The sequence below is a fragment of the Sylvia atricapilla genome, chromosome 1, assembly GCF_009819655.1.
Source record: "Sylvia atricapilla isolate bSylAtr1 chromosome 1, bSylAtr1.pri, whole genome shotgun sequence".
Classification (NCBI taxonomy): domain Eukaryota; kingdom Metazoa; phylum Chordata; class Aves; order Passeriformes; family Sylviidae; genus Sylvia; species Sylvia atricapilla.
The window spans coordinates 13,656,881-13,677,993 of record NC_089140.1 but is presented as its reverse complement, the minus strand read 5'-3'; the positions used below and the strand labels follow the sequence as shown (position 1 = coordinate 13,677,993).

The window sequence follows — 21,113 nt, the reverse complement described above, 5'->3', positions numbered from 1 at the left end:
ATGTAAACACACTGTGCAGCACAGATGAGAACCCAGAATTCTGAACCCCGCTCTGTGCTTCAGCCTTAATCAGCAACACCCCTACTAATGAAATCCAGTATGTGGAGAAGTGTTTGACCACGGTGCTTTGGTTTCATAATGTGGATAAGTCTATTAAGCTGTCTTCACTGAATTGTATTCCTTCATGATATGGTACAACAAAAATGCGTATGTCTGAGACTTGAGATCACCTAATTTTGAGGATTTATGGCCTTCCTAAGGATTTTGTGGGGGTTTGATAATAATAATACTGCTAATGCTTACCATTCACAAAACTCTTTTCATTGTCAAAAAATTTTTGCAAAAACTGCTAATCAAATTTTCAGTGTTTAAACTGAACTTTTAAAAATACAAAAGCTATCCTAAGAAGTTTCTAAACCCTTCCTGCTGAAGTGTTAATACTGAAAATGTCAACAACACACTGTCACACTTTTGAGACTCAAATTATAATGTTCAGTATAAACTATCCTCATGCATTTGTGTGCCATTCAATTCAAAAGCTAATGATAACTGCTTCAAATGACAATATTGTTAGCTGCAGAACTTCCTATAATTGTTAGAAGAGCTTTTCATTGCAAGCTAATCCAGTAATGATAGACATACCCATTGTACAGCAATTCCTATGCACATGAAATGGTGGTCACAAAAAGCAGGCAAAAGCTTTTGCATGGCTGTCCCCAGCAAACAGCAGCTACCTTATTCCCTTCTTACAAACTGTGAGTGATATTCAGCTTTCAGATGAAGGCAACTACCATTTTAGACACCTACATTTAGATGTCAAGGTATGTTTTGAACTCCAGGAGAGCAGGTCAAGATTCAATCTTATCAGGTAGCTGCTGCATGGTCCAGCACACAGTTCAGTTGAACATCCGTAACAAGGACATTTTAATGTGAAGCCACACCCTTCTCTAGGCTCTACCGACTGTGTTGAGTAGCCCTTTCTTGACCACAATGGGCATTTAGCCACATAACTCATTTGTGGGTAGTAAGTAATCATATTAATTTGGGATTCAATTCCACCCTGAGTTAAATGTTTACAGCAGAACTAAACTTCAACTTTTTCCAGCAACAGAAAAGTCAAATCTGTGGAGATGGATGAGCTGTTGTTGGTAAAAGTGAATAAGCAAAGCTGTCAAAAGAAATCAACACTAATTTCATTTGAAGTTAGGAGTAAATATAAATATATCCCAAATCCCCTGGGACTTCAGTCTCTTTTGTTTGGATTTTTTCACATTAGTGATTTAGGTCCTTGCAAGAATATCACTACTTATCTTAATTGATGAACAGAGCATGGGAAGGATATTCATGCCTAGTACATTACATTTGCCATTGCAATGGCAGCAATGCCCTCCCCTAAGAGCAGAAAAAAAGTTGGCTGCTGTTTCTGGTGTGCAATTGCTTGGTCAATTCAATTAATCCTCCTGCTGCTGCCAGGATTCCGCTATTGCCCAAGTGATAATCCACACCCTCGTCTTTTCCACCGAGACTCACTCATTTACAAAATCAGTATTGAACGCTTGCAGTTCCACATATGTGAGATGGCTGACAATGTTTATTAAAGATAGAAACAGCATTGTGTAAGGACAGAAGCTTAATGACAAGCCATTCACGGCTGCCAGTTCTCAGTTCTTCTACCATCAGACTGGCATGCGCTGGGATGATGGATTGGAAACAGAGAAAAACACAACACGTTTATAAAGCCAGTCAGCTTGTTCAAGTTAGTCCAGCGGGATGAACACATTCAGTCCAATTTTTGCCAGATATCGTTTCTAATAAAGAGGTCAGAAAGTGCACTGGCCAGCAGCCAGACCTTGTCAAATTTGTCCCCTCCTTCTTTGCTAGTGAAAAATACCTTGCAGGCACAGCACACCAGGTCTCACTGCTCCTCCCCCGACCTCCTCAACTGCCTTCAGGGCTCTAATGGCCCTTTTTCTAATTTTTGGCAATCAAGTCAATATGGGAGTTTGTCCTCTCTTGTATTTTTCTTTGACCTTTGTCTGGAGCCAAGCAGAATTTTTCTGACAACTACCTTCTAATGAGGGTACCTTGATTATAGGCATTACTGTGATTTCACTCTGAACCAGCATATGACACTTAGCTTTTCTTACCATTATTAGAGCTAGTCAGTTATCACAGTTATAACCACCTCTCAGCAAAGCCATCTGCTGTCCTGGGAAAATCATTCCAAAGGATCACTGTGCACAATGGATAATCCTGACCATCAACAGCCACAGCTCATAAATAAGAAAGACACCTCCTCTTCCTCATTTCCCCCCATTTCATTCAAAACTTAAGCACATTCTTGAAAAAAAGTCAGAGAATACTGTTATGTAAATATCATTTTTAAATTGAAAAGTTAGACACCCGCCTTTTCAAGTCTTTAAAAGAAAAGTATTACACTTCTCCCTTATCAGCTATAGATATACATGTGTGGCCAGTTGACTGAAATATGACCATCCTCTGATCTCAGACACATGAGGAAACAATGCAAAATGTGGTCAGTTTGCACAAGCATACAGGACAAAATCAGAAAGGCCAAGGCATAATGTAAACAAAAGTAGCAGGGCGCTTTAAAGATGACAATAAATCATTGCGTAATTGCTTAGCAGTAAAAGAAGAGCAAGAAAAGGTTGCTCCCCTGCATGGCAGTGAGGGAAGGATATTGACAGATGATGCTGAGGAGACCTAAGCCTTAATGGTTTTTCCTTTGCATCTGTCTCACTGCAATGGTTGACTGCAAGCAGATGACCAGCATAATTGACTACCACCAGTAACAAAATATCTGCAATACACCAGCAAAAAAAGCACCTAGAAACCAGTTAAAGTAGTTGAAGTTCCTCTGACACACACAACTGTCTGAGGCAGCCTCAGACTTTTTCAGCAACTCAGAGAACTTGTTGAGGACAGCTAAAATACTAAAATAAACCAGGAAAAGTCAAACATACCACAGAAAAGGAGGAGAATTAAAGACTCATGAGTTTAACTTCAGTCCCCTCTTAAAGTAAACTACTGGTAAGCACAGAGGAGATAATGGGACAAGCAGTAGCCACCATAGAGTTATCATGAACAGATGTGGTTAAGTCAGTCAGATTCCCCTCTAAAACACGGGAAATGGCCTTGTGAACAGAGCTGAAACAGTCCCAGCCTAAGAAAAACAGATACGGGATGGATGCAGTAGGTTGAACAAGGCTGCTCCTACAGAGTATCTAGAGAATAGATTCACAGTCACCAGAATAGACAGACTGAGATATTTTCTACATGGATCACTCTGAAAAATCAGAACTTTTCATTATTAATTAGGACACTACTGAATCTGCAGAAATCGCAAATGAAGGAAATTCGGAGGAAAAGATTAACATTTCAAATGTTTTTGAAATACAGAGTAGACTTCAAAAATAAAATTAACTTAAATAAAAGCAACTAGAAGGTAATTTACAAATAATTAAACAATCAATTAAAAGTAGAGAAAAAAATCTGTGAGTTGCTTTTTCAGGAATGGATCTGAAAATTCTACTGGGTAACACATATGAGTCAGCAACACCAAGCTGCTGGGGAAAAAAAAAAGACAGAGTGAGGACATAACAGCAGTCCGCAAACACCAGAGGAAAAGAATAATGTGTTAGGTATTTAACTGAAGCAAGAATAATTAAGTTAAGATACTGTGAGCAGGGCAACTTCCTAAACAAAAGGCAGTGGAAAAGACTGAGATAGAAAGCTGCAGAGTTTATTGTAAATTAAAAAAAAAAAAAAATCAAAAACAAAAAACCAGGATAAAACATGCATCTTGCAGGAAAGGCCCACCCTGCAGATCCTACTTTGAAAAAGTGACATGGTCTATCTTAAAGATCTGTAATTCCGCACCTACACAGAAATTTTACATACATTTATTTCCTATGTATTGGTTCTACAACAGCTGAGAAATATAACAAGGACTACATTTTTTTTTATTTAAAAAGGCCGCCCATCATCTCGAAATTAAAGAAATGTATCTACATAATCAGACAGTCTTAATTTTCTTTCTCCTTCAACAATCACAGCCTATCTGCCAATTAGAATATGTGATAGTACTTACTGTCTCTCTGAAGATCCCCCCTCCTCAAATCAGAAGAGATGCATGAGAATTTCAAAAACGTTTAATGAGCTACAACCCAGGAGGGCTGCAGTTAAAAAAGAAAAAAAGGTGAAGGATAAAGGTGATAAGGTGATTACTTTAAGTGCCCTAATATATTAAGGAGAGAACATTATGCTCGTTTTTATAAGGAGTTATATTAAAGAAGGCTATTAAAGAAGGCAGCAAAATACAAATGAAGACATAAAGAAATGAAAAAATGCAGGAGAGAAAGTAAATATTATGCATATGAGCAGGTGAAGTGCAAACACCAATTTGAAATCAAGTGACATTGATGAAACTAAAGGAGACATTAAAATTATTTCCTCTAACCTTGTGGAATCTCTCATATATTTCACCCCATCCTTCCTTATCACCTGACCTTCTTGATTCACCCTTTGTATTTCCAAAGTGAAGACATGTCCCTCAACAGAGTATCCCAAACCTGCTTTCTTGCATGTTGCAGTAAACAAGTGAAAATCCTTGCTTACCTTTGAGTTAAAAAAAAATCTGCAAATTATCTTTCTTACCACTTTAATGGAGTTCCAGCCGACTTTGCAGTTAACAGTCTGCCACATTTTAGGGTGGAGGGTTTGTCTGCTGTGCTTTTTTTAAAGAGTATGTTTCAACCAAGGAGAATGTTGCGGGTACACAGGCAGCATAGGTCTCCAAAACAAACACTACCTTGACTAAAATTTTCTGTCCTTATTTTCATACCTAATCCAAGGATCAGTGATGCCTGCAGTGGAGGATCACTCAAATGAGCAACTGAGACTGTTACCCTGTTGGGAACCATGTTGCATCAAAGAACATCATTGCTGTCTGAAAGTAAAATGGAAATTGTTTTTCCTTTTGCATAACAAAACTGGCCAGAAAGGCTGCTATTTACACCTCTGACAGCAGGTCCCTGAGCATTAGATTATTTTAGCTCCAATCTCCTATTTAGCTCTTCTACTGGACTGAAGTAAAAGGAAGAGATCATGATATTCAACTGTTGCCAAACCATGACATTGCTGAAACACGAGCTCCTGCTTTCATCCCTCCTTGCTTTAAGAGCTCTGGTCACCTCTTTTATGAAGAATTGCTTGGACTATTTCTTCCCGTATATTTTTTCCCCCAAACTGGAGAATAATTTCAGGAAGCAGCACTGGTGGGTAACATCTGAATGCTGCAGTTGGATGTGTAAGGAGCAGCTGTTCCCATGTGTGCAAGAAACAAATGACATAGGCATACCACATTTCAAATGGTTCCATATATCACACCATGAATCAAATCAGTCATTCCCAGATACTGCTGGCACCAACTGGAGGTGGAGCTATGATACTGTTATCAGCTGGTTGAGCTGAGCCTATCCACCAGCCATGCTCCTCTAGCTGAAGTCTAGCAACAAAAGCAGGCACAGAACTCTGCTGCTAGCTCTACTTCAGGTCCAGCATTCTGTGTTTCTAGAGCACTACCTATAAAAAAGCTTAATCTGGATGTTGGAAAATGAAACAGCAGGAAGTGACAAAAAAAAAGCAATGAAAAACCTCACAACAAAGCAAGGATTCTATGAATCTTATACACTTAAGAGGAAACAAAGGAAAACAGCAACAACAATAATAACCCAATAAAGAATATAGCATATAAGTCAATATCTTAGCTCAGGACCCTCAAATTCGCACCTACAACACCCCTAAGGATGCACTTCTAAAACCTTACTGGGTCACTGTACTGAGAACACAAATCTTCAGCGTGGCCAGAAACAGCCAGGTGTCTCATAACTCTTAAAAGGCTCCTTTAGTAACTGGTTACAAAATAAAGGTTGCATCTGTGGTGTGGAGGGAGGATCAATGTGCCTGTTAGGAATGTATCATTAGGTATCTTTGTGGATACTCAAATACTTGGCTGCTACATTTAAGAATTAGAAAAAGGAGTGGGATTCATGCCTTGGTTTACTGTCAGAGTCCTGTAGTGCAGGAAAACCTGACAGGTTTTGAGTTCTGCCCAATTCCGCAGGAATAAGTTCAGCAAGTTTGTAACTATAGTAGGCTATTTTAATTCTCAAATAAGTCTTTGCCACAGTCACTCTGTCACTTAACGAGAGTTCATATGACATCAGAGGACATGCTGCTGCCTTAGCCTAAAGATCTTAAGTACTCTAAAATGACACATGTTAGTGCTCTTACTTTGAACTGATACGTCTAAGAAAGCACTGAATTTATTTGATCTACAAGACACCTTAAACTAATTTGTAACATAGAATATTATATAGACCACCTAAATTATGCTTTTTTCAATATATTGCAAGGGACTTGGCCAGACCATGACCAGTGCAATGTGTTAAATCACTATAGAAAAATAACAGAGAAAATAGGCTTTTAGCATGATGTCTTAAAATCTCTATAATTACAATATGTAGCTTGAAAATGTGTGGTGTTCTGTTTGAAAAAACTACTGCAGTAACTATTATTCTACAAAGCCTTCAATTACATAGCTCCCAAAGTCAGTATTTTTATGAAGTAGAACTGGCCTGATATGTTTCTCCAAAGCTCAATATTCGCATGCTTCACTTCTGTGCTTTCTTCCAAAAATTATTGCCATTGATTTTTTTTTCATATTCCTGCACCCTTATCCATTATATTAAAAACTAAAAAAAAAAAAAAAAAAAAAAAAAAACCCCAAAAAAACAAACAAACAAAAAAACCCAAAACCCCAAACCAAAACAAACAAACAAAAAGCTACAAATCTCAATGAAACTGAGACAACCAGAGCCCATCACAAAATAAGTGAGAATGAAAAACATCCTGCTCTGATTTTCTGATCACTGAGGATCTGTTATGGGATGGGAAGAAGGTGAAAGTTTTAACAGAAAACTTTACAAATTACTTATATTCTGAATATTTGCAGTAAAAATGGTTTTAGAGGTAACAGTTTTCCTGAAACCTTTAAGTGGCATCAAAATACAGCAGCAGCAGCAAAAGTAAGCTGAACCTTTGAGTTATTTCAAAAACACAGATAATTCTTAGACAATGTAGAAACAAAAATCTTTTCCTTTTCACAGTATGTTGCCTTTTTTTTCTTAAGTAGATGAAACTTAAGGAAAGTAAGATGAAACTGCTTGATGAAATATTTTGCTTAAAGGGGGAAAAACTTGGGGTTTTCCAATAAAAATATTATGGTCTCTCTGGGAAATCTGGAAAGACACCAAGAGTGTCCTGCTGTTCAGCCCCCTACTCATCTGATACTTTAACAGTTCCAGATGGCCTTTACTACAGGATGACCTTCCCTCTATTCTTTTATTATGACCTTTGGGTCACAAATTATCTATAGGATGCTGCTGTCATTCTGTAAGACACTGCTGTAGTCTTTCATCTAAAGAATAAAGATGCTTAACATTAAAACTCATCTTTGTTACGTTGACCTTCCAATGATGATCAAACCAGACAGTTATTCCAATCAATGTCATTGCTGCAGAAAATATGTTTCATTTTTTGCAACATTGACATTAAGAAACTAAGGCACAGTTTTAAATCAAATCAGTTTTGCAATCCTACTTGGCTAGAGAGCATAGCCTGTTATACTCATCTAAAATATCAAAAATATTGCTGCATCAGTTTTGATGAGTTACATTGATTAGAAGGATGTGGCAGGTTTGTTTTTTGTAAATTATTGATGTGGTTTTCATCCCAATGTCATTGATAGGAGGCAATAAAACTTTATGTAGGTTTTATTAATTATTTGTCTTTCTCTATCATCACTAACAGAACACATTGAACTTAAGTAGGAAAATATAATAAATAGTCCCAATGTACTAAATAAAGTAATAAGGTTAATTTCTTTCCTGCTGTCAGTAAATTCATGTTAGCAGTCTCTCGTCAGCTTGACATCAATTAATGATTTTAATTCCAGACTCTTGTCACAGTACTCACCACCCTCCCGTCTAATTAAAATGGATGATGCATGATGAAGGGAAAACACAAGACTTCTGTTCTTGTTGTAACATTTCTATTCATTAGTATACTTTTACAACAAAGGGCTTGTGGCTTTAATGGTGCTAGAGAAGGATGAAGAGAAGTTTATTACATGTTAGAGATAAAGACCCATATACCCTTAGGAAAATATAATACAGGAAGCATTTTACGGAATAACTGAATCCTTCGGGGGGGAAAATCAGTTTTATTTTAACTATTAATGAACAGGCAGAATGTTTCCCTCTAAATTTAGGACAAACAACGCGTGAACGGCACCCACGCTACTCGCAGTCTTGTTTACATCTGCACAAAAAAAGTGCTGTCGGCCCATTGACTGAGCTCCAAAAGTAACAGCAGATCTGCCGGCGCAGGACAGAGCCTGACCCGCCTCCGCGACACCGCCCCGCCGTGCGCCGGAGCATCGCCTCCTCCGGGCCGCCCAGAGCCACCTGGGCCACCCAAAGCCACTCCGGCCACCCAAAGCCACCCGGGCTGTCCAGAGCCACTCCGGCCACCCAAAGCCACCCGGGCTGTCCAGAGCCACTCCGGCCGCACAGAGCCACTCCGGCCGCCCAAAGCCACTCCGGCTGTCCAGAGGCACCCGGGCTGTCCAGAGCCACTCCGGCCGTCCAAAGCCACTCCGGCTGTCCAGAGCCACCCGGGCTGTCCAGAGCCACTCCGGCCGCACAGAGCCACCCGGGCTGTCCAGAGCCACTCCGGCCGCCCAAAGCCACTCCGGCCGCACAGAGCCACCCGGGCTGTCCAAAGCCACTCCACAGAGCCACCCGGGCTCCCCGGAGCCCCCCGGGCTGCCCAAAGCCCCCGCCGCCCCGCAGGGCTGTCCCCAGCTGACACCGGCGCCGGCCGCACGGGCGGTCCCGCGGCAGCGCCGAGCCCGCAGCTCCCCCTCCCGGCCCCGCCGCTCCCCAGGCACCTCCCGGCCGGGAACCGGCGGCGCTCGGGGCAGAGCCGTGTAAACGTAGCTCCCTTTGTAACCCGGAGGAACAAAAGGTCATGTTTTCCAAAACAGAAAGGGGGGAAATCAGCACAGCAGGAGGTTCCTGGTGCAGACGGGAACTGGTCACACGCACGTACCCAGCGCGGCAGCGCTCTGCCGGGTTAGAACTGTCCTCCAGCAAGCAGCACGGGCTGGATTGTACAGCTGCTGCGGCAGAGCAGAGCCAGCCCCCGGCTCCACAGGCCCCATCTGACCGCTCTATCGCCCTCCCAGCATCTCCGAAGCTTCTGGCACAGCGCTTCCACCAGCACAACACTTTAATTCTCTCCCAAAAGGTTTCTGCTTATCTCCTCTAGACTGATCCTCCCAAGACAGGTGTTTAAGCACTTGATTTTGCATCCATTTCAGTGGAAGTTGAGCAAGAATACAATACTAAGATTAAAACACCTTTATGGTAACACACAGATTTATAGAACATAAGCAAAGCTCTTAAATCAGTGTATTAAGCAAACAGAGAAAATATCCTCTAGACTTTGCTTGCAAGAGGAGGAAGTGCCTCTAGAGGCGGATTACAGCATAAGCACTGTTTGCCCATAGATGGATCACGAACTCTGAATCATGAGATTACGTGAAAATTGCAACTTTCATCTTTTAAGCATTATCCAGCAGTGAAGCATGCTGGATTTCCGATGAATTTCTTAAAAACTTCACGAAAAGGTACGTTTAGTTCATTCCTCTGTTATCTACTACTCGAGTACAAAGAGTAAAGTTGTCCAGGTCAGGGAGAACTTTCTTTGCTAGAGGAAGTCAGTCCAAGGCTGAAGATCGCCAGCACACACAGCCTTGCCATGTGTGCCAAGAACTGCACATGCCTGTGCTAAAGAAGACCACGGCCAAAGGTTTTTGAAAGATTTTGGATTTGCTGACAATTTATTTTGTAATGAACACAAAGTTGAAATAAAAAATAATAAAAAAAAAGCCCAAAACAACAAAAAATGAAATTGGAAGAAAAATGCAAGAGTGTGGAAGAGGGAGAAACAAAGGTATCAGAGCCTGCTGTTTGGAGGGATGTCTTTCTCCATCAAGGACTACAACCAGAAGACAAAAGAAGTAGGCTTTTTTAACAATTCTGTCTTCATATCTCCTAAGAAACAGACTACACTAAAGGGTCTTGAAGAATTCAGAAACCAGGGCAATCAGGTTGCAGGGTATCAACAGTCACACTGGCTAAATATTGAGCAAACATACTCTGGGAGGCCCTCAAAGACCAGATGTAGAGGGAGGGTTTCTAGACTGGAAAGGTATATGGGCTTCCAGAGGTTTAGATGCAGCAGCAGAGCACAAGGTGACCACCCATATGAATTGATTCCTCTTGATCACTGACAAAAGTTTCAAAATCTCCTTTTAAGTCTATCCAGCATTGCAATGCTTGCGTAAAACTATAAGCAGTTGGAAGCATCTCTAAAAGCTTAAGATACTCCACACATCTCTAGTCTGCAAAATCCAAGAGATCTTAGGAAGATATGCAAACCACAGGTCCATCAGGAGACTCTGGATTTGATAAAAGACCTTCTATAACAAAACCACAAAGGACCCAGGGCTGTTTTCTCAGCCTACCCGTGTGAATGTGGCCAAACTGGCGATATTCACAGTGGTATCCAGTTTGAGGAGTCAAGTTGATAGACACTCAAGATGACCACACAGCAAAGAGCAGCTCCAGATTAACATGTAAAACACCTGCACAGGGCACAGGATCAGAGCTAACTGAATTTGGTTCTTGTTCAGCTTCCTCAAGACTGCAGTATAGACCCAAGGCTACAGTCAGAAAGTCTATTGCCCAGTCTTGCTTCAGGTTTTTGACTGGTGCCACTGCTGGGGAGAATCCTTTCTAAGAGCACAGCAGAGCCCAGCCAGATTTTAAGATCAGTGCTTGGCAGATACTCAAGGACAATGGAAGCAGACTTGTTTTTGTGCAGTAAACCAGTGTTGAAGCACAGTGACACGGGGCAATGTTCTATGGCCTTGGATGAACTGTTGTTCCAACATTTGGAGGATTTACAAAGAGCAAGTATTTCACAGAATTTTTGGTAAAACTAGTGGGTGGTCTCATCAAGTACCTCCCTAATTGTCCCAGTATTCCTTGTCATTGAAAGCTGGCTGTATTTTCAAATAGATAACTTCATTTTTCCTTCAAAATTACGTTAAGATTTTCAGTAAACACGCACCATATACATATACAGCTTAAGAGATACACCTCTTAAACAAAGAATCACAGAATCAAGAAAATAATATTAATAATATATTTATGAAATGCCATTTTATTAATTTAATAATGGTAAATTGAAGAGCATTAAATTTCTTATTTGTCTCATAATCCATCTGAATGCTAGGTTTTAAAGAAAATACTACTGTAAGCACAATACTACTAAAATTAATAATTCCATAAAATGGTGGGCACAATTGATTTTTTAATGGCCTGTTCACTTGTTCTCTGACCCCCCCTAAGGATTTTTGCTCCTAGCCTCTCATACATAGTAATTCATTAAATCCAACCTATTTCCCCAAAGCATTGCATCATTTTAGAGGTATATAGTATCAAATGCCAAATAAAATAGAACAAGTGAATTGCACTGCTAAAAAAATTGAGAAAAAACCCACAGAAAACAAAGTTAAAATAGCAGCCATTATGAGCCAACACTGACAGTAATATTTTACTCTGTCTCCTAGTAAGCATTTTGAGGGATTGTTCAGTTAATTTGCAAGAGTACTCTTCATTAACAGCATGTATCTAACATCATTATTTTACAGGATCAAAAGGAAGCTCTGCAATCTAACTGCAAAAATATTTAGTCTCTATGGACCAAATCAACATCTGAATTTTTTAGAAACATAAGGAAGCACCTCACACATTCGGTTGCTATTTTATTATCTTTTATTAGTTGTACATGCGACTACCCCAAAGAAGTTGCATTCTCTTATAGACATAACACAAAGGAAAGCAAATAAACAGGGAAAGAGAATAATGGGAGGAGAAGGACCCATGTTACTTTAACATCAAGCTCTTATGAAGTTCTGGCACATGCATTTTCTGCAGTTTCAGTGAACACATAAAATTATTTTTATGACACACGAGGAGTGAGATTTCAGGAAAGATTCAAATTGGTTAGCATAACTTGATGGACAGGGATTAGGATTTGCTCCATGCATTGGGGGCTGTACAAATAATTTCATAATTCTACCTTGGTACCCAGCGTGACTATTGCAACCTCTCTTACATCATCACATGGACAGTCTATACTCTGACCATTCTTACTGAGAGAGACAGAGAGACACAGAGAGACAGAGAGAGAGAATGAAGAGAGAGAAAACGTTACTAACTCGAGCGTCACGTCTTTCTTCTTTTTATAAATGTATATGGCTGGTTTTCTAGGGACCTAATGTTACAAAGAAACCCTCAGGGCCAGCTGGGGCTCAGCAGTGTGAAGCCAGGGCACAGCGTGGTGCTTGTCTGGCCAACCATCCCCTGCCCTGGGCTGGCCACAGCACCCGAGGCAGCTTTCCATGGCTCTGCACCCCTGCCATGAGCTCTGTGGCTGCTCTATCCATGTGAGGGGAAGCTGGCAGCACAAACACCCTCATCACTTATTTCCTTCAATTCCAGTCTTCCTCTTTACCATTTAATCTGCAAACACTTTACTTTTAAAAACAGGAACAAATCTAATGACCCTGCCTCACTTTTGTTAAAATAGAGAAAATAAAAAGCAATCAGACTAGCAAAAAACATCCAGGCACTGTAATCCAGGCACTGTAATCCAGCCATCTTCTACAATCAGAATGGATGGACAAAGACAAGAATAAATTTTTACATCAATTTATGATAGTATATCTGCTAAAGAGTAAAAAAAATTCCCATGATGTAATCTAAACAGATGGTCACAAATCATAAAGTTTCTGGATTTTAACAAGTTAAACCAATAAACACACACCCCCAGCCTGGCCTTACTGTAAATCACTCAACCTTAAAAGAACTGAAAGGAAACTATTTTAAGTATAACTGAGTAGTCTACACAAGAGTTACTGTGGCTCTCTATTCCGTTGAGCTGTTAATGATGAAGCCACCATTCATGAACTTTTATTCTTATTTGCAGAAGACCAAGGTGCATAGAGATGATGGTTAAAGAGATCATTAGGACTAATTAGTGATATCTTCTCTACAAGGACAAGAAAATTTCCCTCCAGAGTTTCTGCATCAATCCTAGATTTATGGCTGAGCTATAGCATGATTTTTAGATAAATAATTGTAGTGCACAGTTCACTTTCACCGCTAAATGTGTCTGAATCTATTTACCATTCAGGAATCAAACTTTGTAAAGTTTGTCTCCTTACTGAAGTGATGTCTACTCAAAGAGGTTGTTGTCTCTCCACTCACATCTCCCAGTAAAAGTTAACTGATAACTTAAGCTTTTCAAGATTTTGACTAAATTAATTAGAGAGACACCACAGTCTAGGCCCCAAATATCTAGGACTACAAGAGACAGGATGAAAAGTAGACTGGAAATATTGAGAAGAGCATATGACATATATCATATATAGGTTTTTTACGTTTAGGGAAGCTGACAAGGAAAAATAGAGGTACTCACCACTCATTTTTACAATTAGCAGTTTAATATACATATCATTCCATAAACAGACTGCATGACACATAAATAGACTGAACTCCAGTGACAAATATACTGGTAAGTATAATTTTTAGGTTTCTCCTAAATTTATCAATGAAAAAATCTATATATGCAAAACTCTGAAGAAAAATACAAAACATACTTCATTCTATATAAATATTTGTTTTCTGAAAAATGTCAATAAAATCAGTTATAGAATATTTAGAGAAAGCATTTCATTTTATTACTTCAGTCTCCTCAATAAGAAAGGGAGCACTGCGTCTATAAAAGATGCTTAACACAGCCAAAAGAGCTGTTCATACTAATGTCCAAAATAAATCCAGCTTTTTCTTGTTATTTAAAGTATATGAACATATCAACATGTGGTAAATTTCATCAGTGAAAACTGAACTTCAGTTATTTAATTTAAAAAACAAACTCTCTCTATCAAGGTTTAAGCAAATACTGAAGTCTACCTCTCCTGTTCTTGCTTCATTCGTATTCTCTCCTCTTCTGAAGTAAGAGCTTCCTGCACTTTTATTTTACCAGTTTTCTCACTCTTGTCATCTTTGCGATGTTTGCCAAACCTGTTAATAACACACAAAAAAAGAATCTAACTTGTGACATGAACAAAACTGTATTTTCCTTCTTCCATGACAGAGTTCTCCAAGAAGGACTGCTGGGAAACCAGGAAGGGAAAGAGCAAAGACCTCAGAATTACAATTTTTAGTACTTTCAGGCTGCTTCTGGGTTTGTTTGGTGTTTTTGGTTGTTTGGTTTTTTTTGACACAAGTTCTTTTTATTTTCATTTCACTCCTCTTAAAAGTTTATAGAATTCCTCACTGAAGAAAAGAATAAAACAAACAAAAAAACCCAAACCAAACCAAAACAAAACAACAACAACAACAAAAAAAAACTGTACCACATTTCTCTTTTTATGCCAGGATTTTGGGGCAGCTATTCTTAAACAGACAAACAATGTTTTAGGACACCATCTCTGCCCAAGCACTCAGATCAGGTTTGCATTAAGTGAAGGTTTCCCCAGGTGAAGGTGAGGATAGAGGGAGCTGCAGGTCCGACAGCACCTGGGCAGCACCACCCCCCACACCCTGCAAGGGCATTTCACCACACACAGAACACCATTCAAAACGGTCACTGTATTCTTTCCCAGCACCAGGGGCTCTTATTTAAACTTTATTACTCATGACTCTTTCCCCAGTGGTGTTCCAGTGTGGGAGGGTGAGTGGAAGGATGGAGCTGTCTGGAATGCCCTACATAGAGACGGGTGCTGCCAACCCAGAGTTTGCCCTCTTCACATCCCCTCTTCCCCTCTAAAGGCTACATTTCAAATATATTAGGCTTCTTCCATATTTGCACATTCCACTGTTTTCTTTAAACTTTCAGGAAGTGAAGAATTTGGCATTTGAGATACTCAGTTATTACTAGGACAAAATTATTCATATTTCTTATGACATTTCTGACCTATTCTGGAAGGAGTGACTTTCATATAGAGCGAACCAAACAAACATTTTAATATAACCTTTAAATAGATCTAAGCTTTAGATTAAAATTTCTATTTAAGGCAGAAGGGCTAACACATATCTGTTAAACAGTATATATACCAATTAAATGTGGCATCATTTATCACACCAAAGGCAGCAAGAATTTTACTTATGTTATACCAAACGTTTATCTGGGAGCTGACTGACACTGTGGCACTTCACACTCAGGTTGACATCAAAAGTGAAATTAAAGCACTGAGACCTGCAATCAAATACGTCTAGCAATAGTGCTGACAGGACACTACGAATGCTCATGTACAGTGAAATAAACCATAGAGTTCTTAAAGCTTCCTTCTGACCTGTTAATGTAACATCTTTAAAATATTTAGAGCACACCAGGCATTTATAATTTTTTTTTCCCATTTGTTCCTTTTGATTCTAGGACAAAGCCATTGTGTGAGTTGAAGACACACCATGCAATCACTCTGCAGAATGATTAATTTCTGGCCATTCAATCAAGAAATGTTATTTATATTGTGTAATCATGTCTGTGGCTCTTAGGGCAGCTCTTTAAAACCAAAACACAAAAATACAGCATGTACCTAAACTTTGAAGTGTGTGCCCATTCTCCACACAGATTGCTCATTTCCAAAGTAATTCAGGCATCTGAAAACTAAAACTGTTTATTAATAATCACCTGAAAGGGGATAGGCACAGGACATGATGGGGTTAAGAAATGCAAAATAGGGTGTAAAGTTAAAGTCTCTGATTTTATATAATGTTACATGTAAAACTGACATACTTAAATTCAAAACACCAACATGTATCTTTTAAAACATCCGCCTATTTATTAGAGAGTAATCAAAACCATTATACAAAGCATTTACATATATGACACATAAGAATCTCATATCAAGATCTGGATGTTGCATGCCAGACAAAAGAGATTGTTTAAATTAAAATAGCCCTAAAACCTCTAGCCCAGAGAGGAGTTTTGGCAGAAAAACAGTGGAAGTGAGCCACTCTACCCTGATACACAGAGAGTGCCTGAGGTGGCAGCATGGGTCTGACTGACAGAACATGCAGAGCTGCGAGGAGACAAGCAACATATGTGGCACTCTAGCACAGCATCTCTAGGATGCTCACATTTGCTTCAGTCTCCTGTCCTTCCTCTACCCATTTAAAACGTCAGGCAAAGGAAAGGAATCAAATTCTGGAGTACCCAGGGATTTTTTCTTTTTTAAAAAGAAGAAATCGTGGTTAAAAAAAAAAAATGGAGGGGGAGAAAGAAAAAATTGAATTAGTTATTGCCCATTAGGTTTTGGCAGCAAAACAGACTTTCTGCCACCATAAATCAATTCATTGCAAGTGTGAACAGATATATAGTGAAATCAATACCTTATTAAAAAAATAAAGTACACAGGAAATTTCTAACAATCCTTGTAAGCAATCTAGTAAATGTCTGGTCAGGCTGCATGATTGTGAGGAGAGAATTTCTAATGTTAACATGTAACGCAAACTTAGCAGAGTTCAGTGGTTTGAATTTGCAGATCCAACCACACAAGTCCAGAGCACACAGAGCTCATGTGTGTTCCCACAGAGGCAGAGGTGGGCACCACACATGGAGCACTTGGAGCAGCACCAGGGCTCTGTTTGCTTTGAGTCATGAGCAAGTTGTGGCAACAACCCTTCTTCTCTTTCAGGGTTTTCTTCCAATCATCCAGGAATTAATGTTCCTTCTGCCCCCGAGGACCATCCTGATAAAAATCTCTGGAAGACAGCTCTGGTTTTTCCCAGGCAGTTCAGAGGTGGCCATATTGTTCCCACTCTGACTGGAGACTTCCCAGTGCCCATCTCTGACAAGTGGTCATCCCAGCAGTGGACAGCCTGGCAGAGTATGAACCATGGTGGTCTTGCACAGGTGCCTTCTCTGGACTTTGTCACCCGCAGAAGTGATCTATCTGCCATAATCACCACTGCCTGTAACAAGTTCAGCAATATTAACTGCACTGTCCCTACGCTGGGACACTGTAAAACAACCCAGAAAAACAAGCACCATCCTCCCCCCTCCCTGATTGTGGCTTCATGTTTCTAGCACAATGCACCGTTGCATTAATTGTGGCTTAACAATCACAAAGCTTTGAGAAGATGCTAAGATAGCATCTCAAGAAGAAGCTGAGAGAGCCACCAAGCACTTGAGAAAGGTGTTGAAAAGAACTGTGATGGAGATACATTTGTACACCCCCACACACCTCGTTTATTTCTGATGGGGCAGTCAACACTCCCCACTACAAACATCATTCTAGAGGCTTTGGTAACATTACTCTTGCTATAATAAATGTGTTTGTTATTTACTTCTATTAAAAGCCTTTGCTTCATGAAGTATGATTTACAGTCATAATGAAACCCACAGCCCAAATCAGCATCCTCTCTACCAAATTTATAGCAGACATTTAAAAATTATTTATTTAACAGTCATATTCAAGCTAGGTTTAACTACAGAAATGCAACATCCAGCAGTGCTACAGCACACCATTAAAGCCAGCTGTTAAAACTCTGTCAGCTGTACTGTGGTGTGACTACACTGCTGTCAAGCTATTGAAAATCACCTGTCCTAATTTCTTCAGGTAAATGTTTCCTACTCATATAAACTGTGTTTCCTATTCAGGAATATTAACTGAAACAGGAAACTTAGAAATAAGACTATTCAGACCACTGAAATTCAAGCAGTCTATGCAATAGCCCTTCAAAACACCAAATACACATCCTACAGTTACTGTGCACTGTCTGTACAGCCAGAGGTAAAGCCCCTTCTGCTGCTGTTTGGTGGCCCTTGTTTAGTTGTGTGAGTCAAAAGTCTGGGTCAGGTCCCCAGAATTACTCCCTGTATCTACAACACCCTGAAGTGAATGCACTGGCTCAATGCAAAGATCTGGCTTACTTATGTGAAAGCTTCACCTCCCTACAACTGCAACTCGTCTAATCCCTGACTTGTCCCATGAACAATATGGGTTTGACACCTTCCCTGTAAACCACCAGACTTGCATCACTGTGAATCTCACCCCTTTACTACTCTGGTAATCAAAAGGAAGGAGAGATGGATTTAGGATGTATACGTGACCTATGGCAAATTTGGAACCTTACTGCTTCCCATACTATTTTTTCCAAAATCCATATATTGAAAGGCCTGGCACAGCCACATAGTAAGTTCTCCCACTTACTGAGAACAGTCTAAGACTGAAACTTGCAAAGTGCAATCAAAGATATCTCCCTTGTAAAGCAGAAATCACCATCCATTTGTGCTGTGTCAGAGAGATGCTAGACTTCTGCAAGCCTTGAGGACACAAGTGCTGTGATCCTGGCCCTCGCTGCTCCCTCCCCAGACACAGGAGCAGTTCTCTGCTGTGTGCAGCTGGTTACAGAGTGCCTCAAGCACTTGGTGATTTTCAGGAGCTTGTCTGAACCTGAGATGGTCTCATTCTCACTGCTGGGGGGCTGGCTGCTGGGATACTTGGTGCAGCTCTTACAAATGCAAATGCAATGACAACTTTCCTTCTGATACAGACATGAAAACTCCATCGCTCAGCATCTGTGCACAGCAATGCTCCTTGCATTAGTAAAAAGGACGACAGTGCTTAAAAGCAAAGGTAGAAACTACTAATTTTGGGATTAAAACCCAAAACCACGCAGAAAAGGAGCATCTGTGGCAGTGATGTTCAGACAGTCTTGAGAATCTAATCCCAAGCTTTTTTCTTGTGCAATGTTTGGTGCCAACAATTTGACTGCGAGCTATAAAAGCCCAGCCTAAATCACTGCACAGGATACCAGTGCACAGACACAAGCTACTACATGATGTGCAATCAAATTACACACACTACTGCCTCCCCAAGTTACCATATTCATGAGGAAAACAGTTCTGCTGCTAAAGCTTGAGCTATACCAGCTATTCTGAGGCACCTGCAGCTACAGGAGCACAGCACTGACCTGTGGGCACCACTTCCCTCTATCTCAATTCTTAGAAGCAGAGCACAGATTATTATTACTCAGAGTAGAAAATAAAAGAAAAAAAAAAAAAAGTGCACATTTTCCTCCAAATCCCAAGTAATAAAAAAATTACCATTCTGTTCATAAATATTCTTTCACAGATATAAGTTAATACTTCTTTGAGGACACAAACTGTATGGTTATAGAATAATCTCTTCATAATACTAACAATGTTTACTTCATGTAACAGCTTGCTTATTCAGTAGCTCTCTCATTTAAACCCTGTTATGAAAAGTATAGCTAAAATCTAGTTTAATTTTATTCTGTAGCTGCACAAGCAAAGAAAAAACTTCTATGACTAATTGAAATACAGGTTGTAAATTAAAAATACCTCGTCTGTCCAAGTGTGTGAGAAATTGATGAAAGAGAGCAGCTGAAATCTTGTTCACTCTAATTGCCAAGATACTCCAGAGTTCTACTTAATTTATATCTTCTTAATTCTCCTTTTACATTAAGGACTGAAGAAAGTTTCAAGATAAGTGTAAATGCTCAAAGTCATATTCACAGATCCACAGATTTAATCCTCAAATTCAGCCAACAACAGGAATCAGAGTAAGTGAAGAAATTAAAAATTCTAAGAGGATCATCTTAAAATGTATGATCTCTAGTATATAACAGCCAAGTCACAGCAGAGGAAAGGACCATCCTCAGAGCCCATGATACTGGTTTCTCACGTTATTATTATTAATAAAAAGATGAGAACACAGACCTGTATGCTGTAAGTGTGACCCTCAAACAGGAAATCACATGAACTTTGGATAATCTAATCAAAGTAAAATGAATACCCAAACCTCTCTGTCAGCTGGCTCACTTTCAAGCTCACTTGCTTGAATGACTGTCAGCAACTAGGAGGTGACCTAATCCAAAGTCTGTCACACTGAACAGAGAGGCCCTGACTAACAATACCTTCAGTGGCTTTGGGCCAGTGAATCAGAGCAACTGAACAGAATGAGAGGCTCAACAGTGAAGACAGCATAGCAGAATATTTAAAGATCAGGCTCAAGCTACAGCTTGGTGCTATATATGTTTTAAAAAAAGTGAAATGTACATTGAATACACATGTAGACATAAAGAACATGTAAATTATTTTGCATAAATAGGACAAGCAAAGCAAGAAGGGTGCATGAGTAACAACAGAAAATCCACATTTACAAGTTATCTGAAAAACTGATTCAGTTTAAAATACTATATACCAGCATCCCTGTACAACAAAAACAATATACACGTAATCTGCTAAATGGATTTTACTCTGATGCGCTACTGATGAGATCATTGTCGTCTGCCAAATCATCCACATATTTCATTAGAATAAAGAGCTACAGAAGAAACATGCATTAGTTGATTAATGAAAAAAACACAAAAAATTGATTGAGACAGAAGTTCAGTAGCATTATGTTCCTTAATAGGAATAAGGACATCATTAAAAATTAACAATTGGTAAGTGTCTTGAGCTATTTTGTCAGTGTTTTCTAGCTTCAAGGCATGTTCTTTTCCCCCTAGTAGCAAACACACAGACATACACATCACCTAAATACTGTTTGAACGATTTTGCAATGATTTCTTTTTCACCCTGCTGTATCAGCAAAATCGTAATATTTATATTACAACATATTATTGGGACACCCCAAACCATTCCATTGCTAAAAAAGAACAAAAACAAAAACAAGGATTTAACACAGCACAAAACCAAAAGCCACCCTCTTTGGTGATGACCTGAAGGTTTAGAAGTCTTCCATTCCAAGCAAAATTATGCAAGGGCTATTTTTAAAAGCATGTTTTTAAGTGTAAACATTTACATATTGGCAGTGGGTTTCTAGAAATAGCCTGCTATCACACGTTACTAATCCAATT

At 39.5% G+C, this 21,113-nt stretch overlaps 1 protein-coding gene across 7 annotated transcripts in view; it reads right to left on the bottom strand.

The window, feature by feature from the left end:
• PARD3 (par-3 family cell polarity regulator) overlaps positions 1 to 21,113 on the bottom strand; it is a 525,862-nt gene that overhangs the window by 182,462 nt on the left and 322,287 nt on the right. The window contains exon 21 of one of the 7 annotated variants that reach the window (XM_066315085.1): positions 14,193 to 14,303. The exons of 5 other annotated variants lie outside the window; for them this stretch is intronic. In XM_066315085.1, coding sequence (XP_066171182.1) covers positions 14,193 to 14,303 — 111 coding nt within the window. Of the gene's footprint in view, positions 1 to 14,192; positions 14,304 to 16,042; positions 17,199 to 21,113 lie in introns of those variants that run through there. One more of the 7 variants, XM_066315094.1, reaches the window with a different exon arrangement.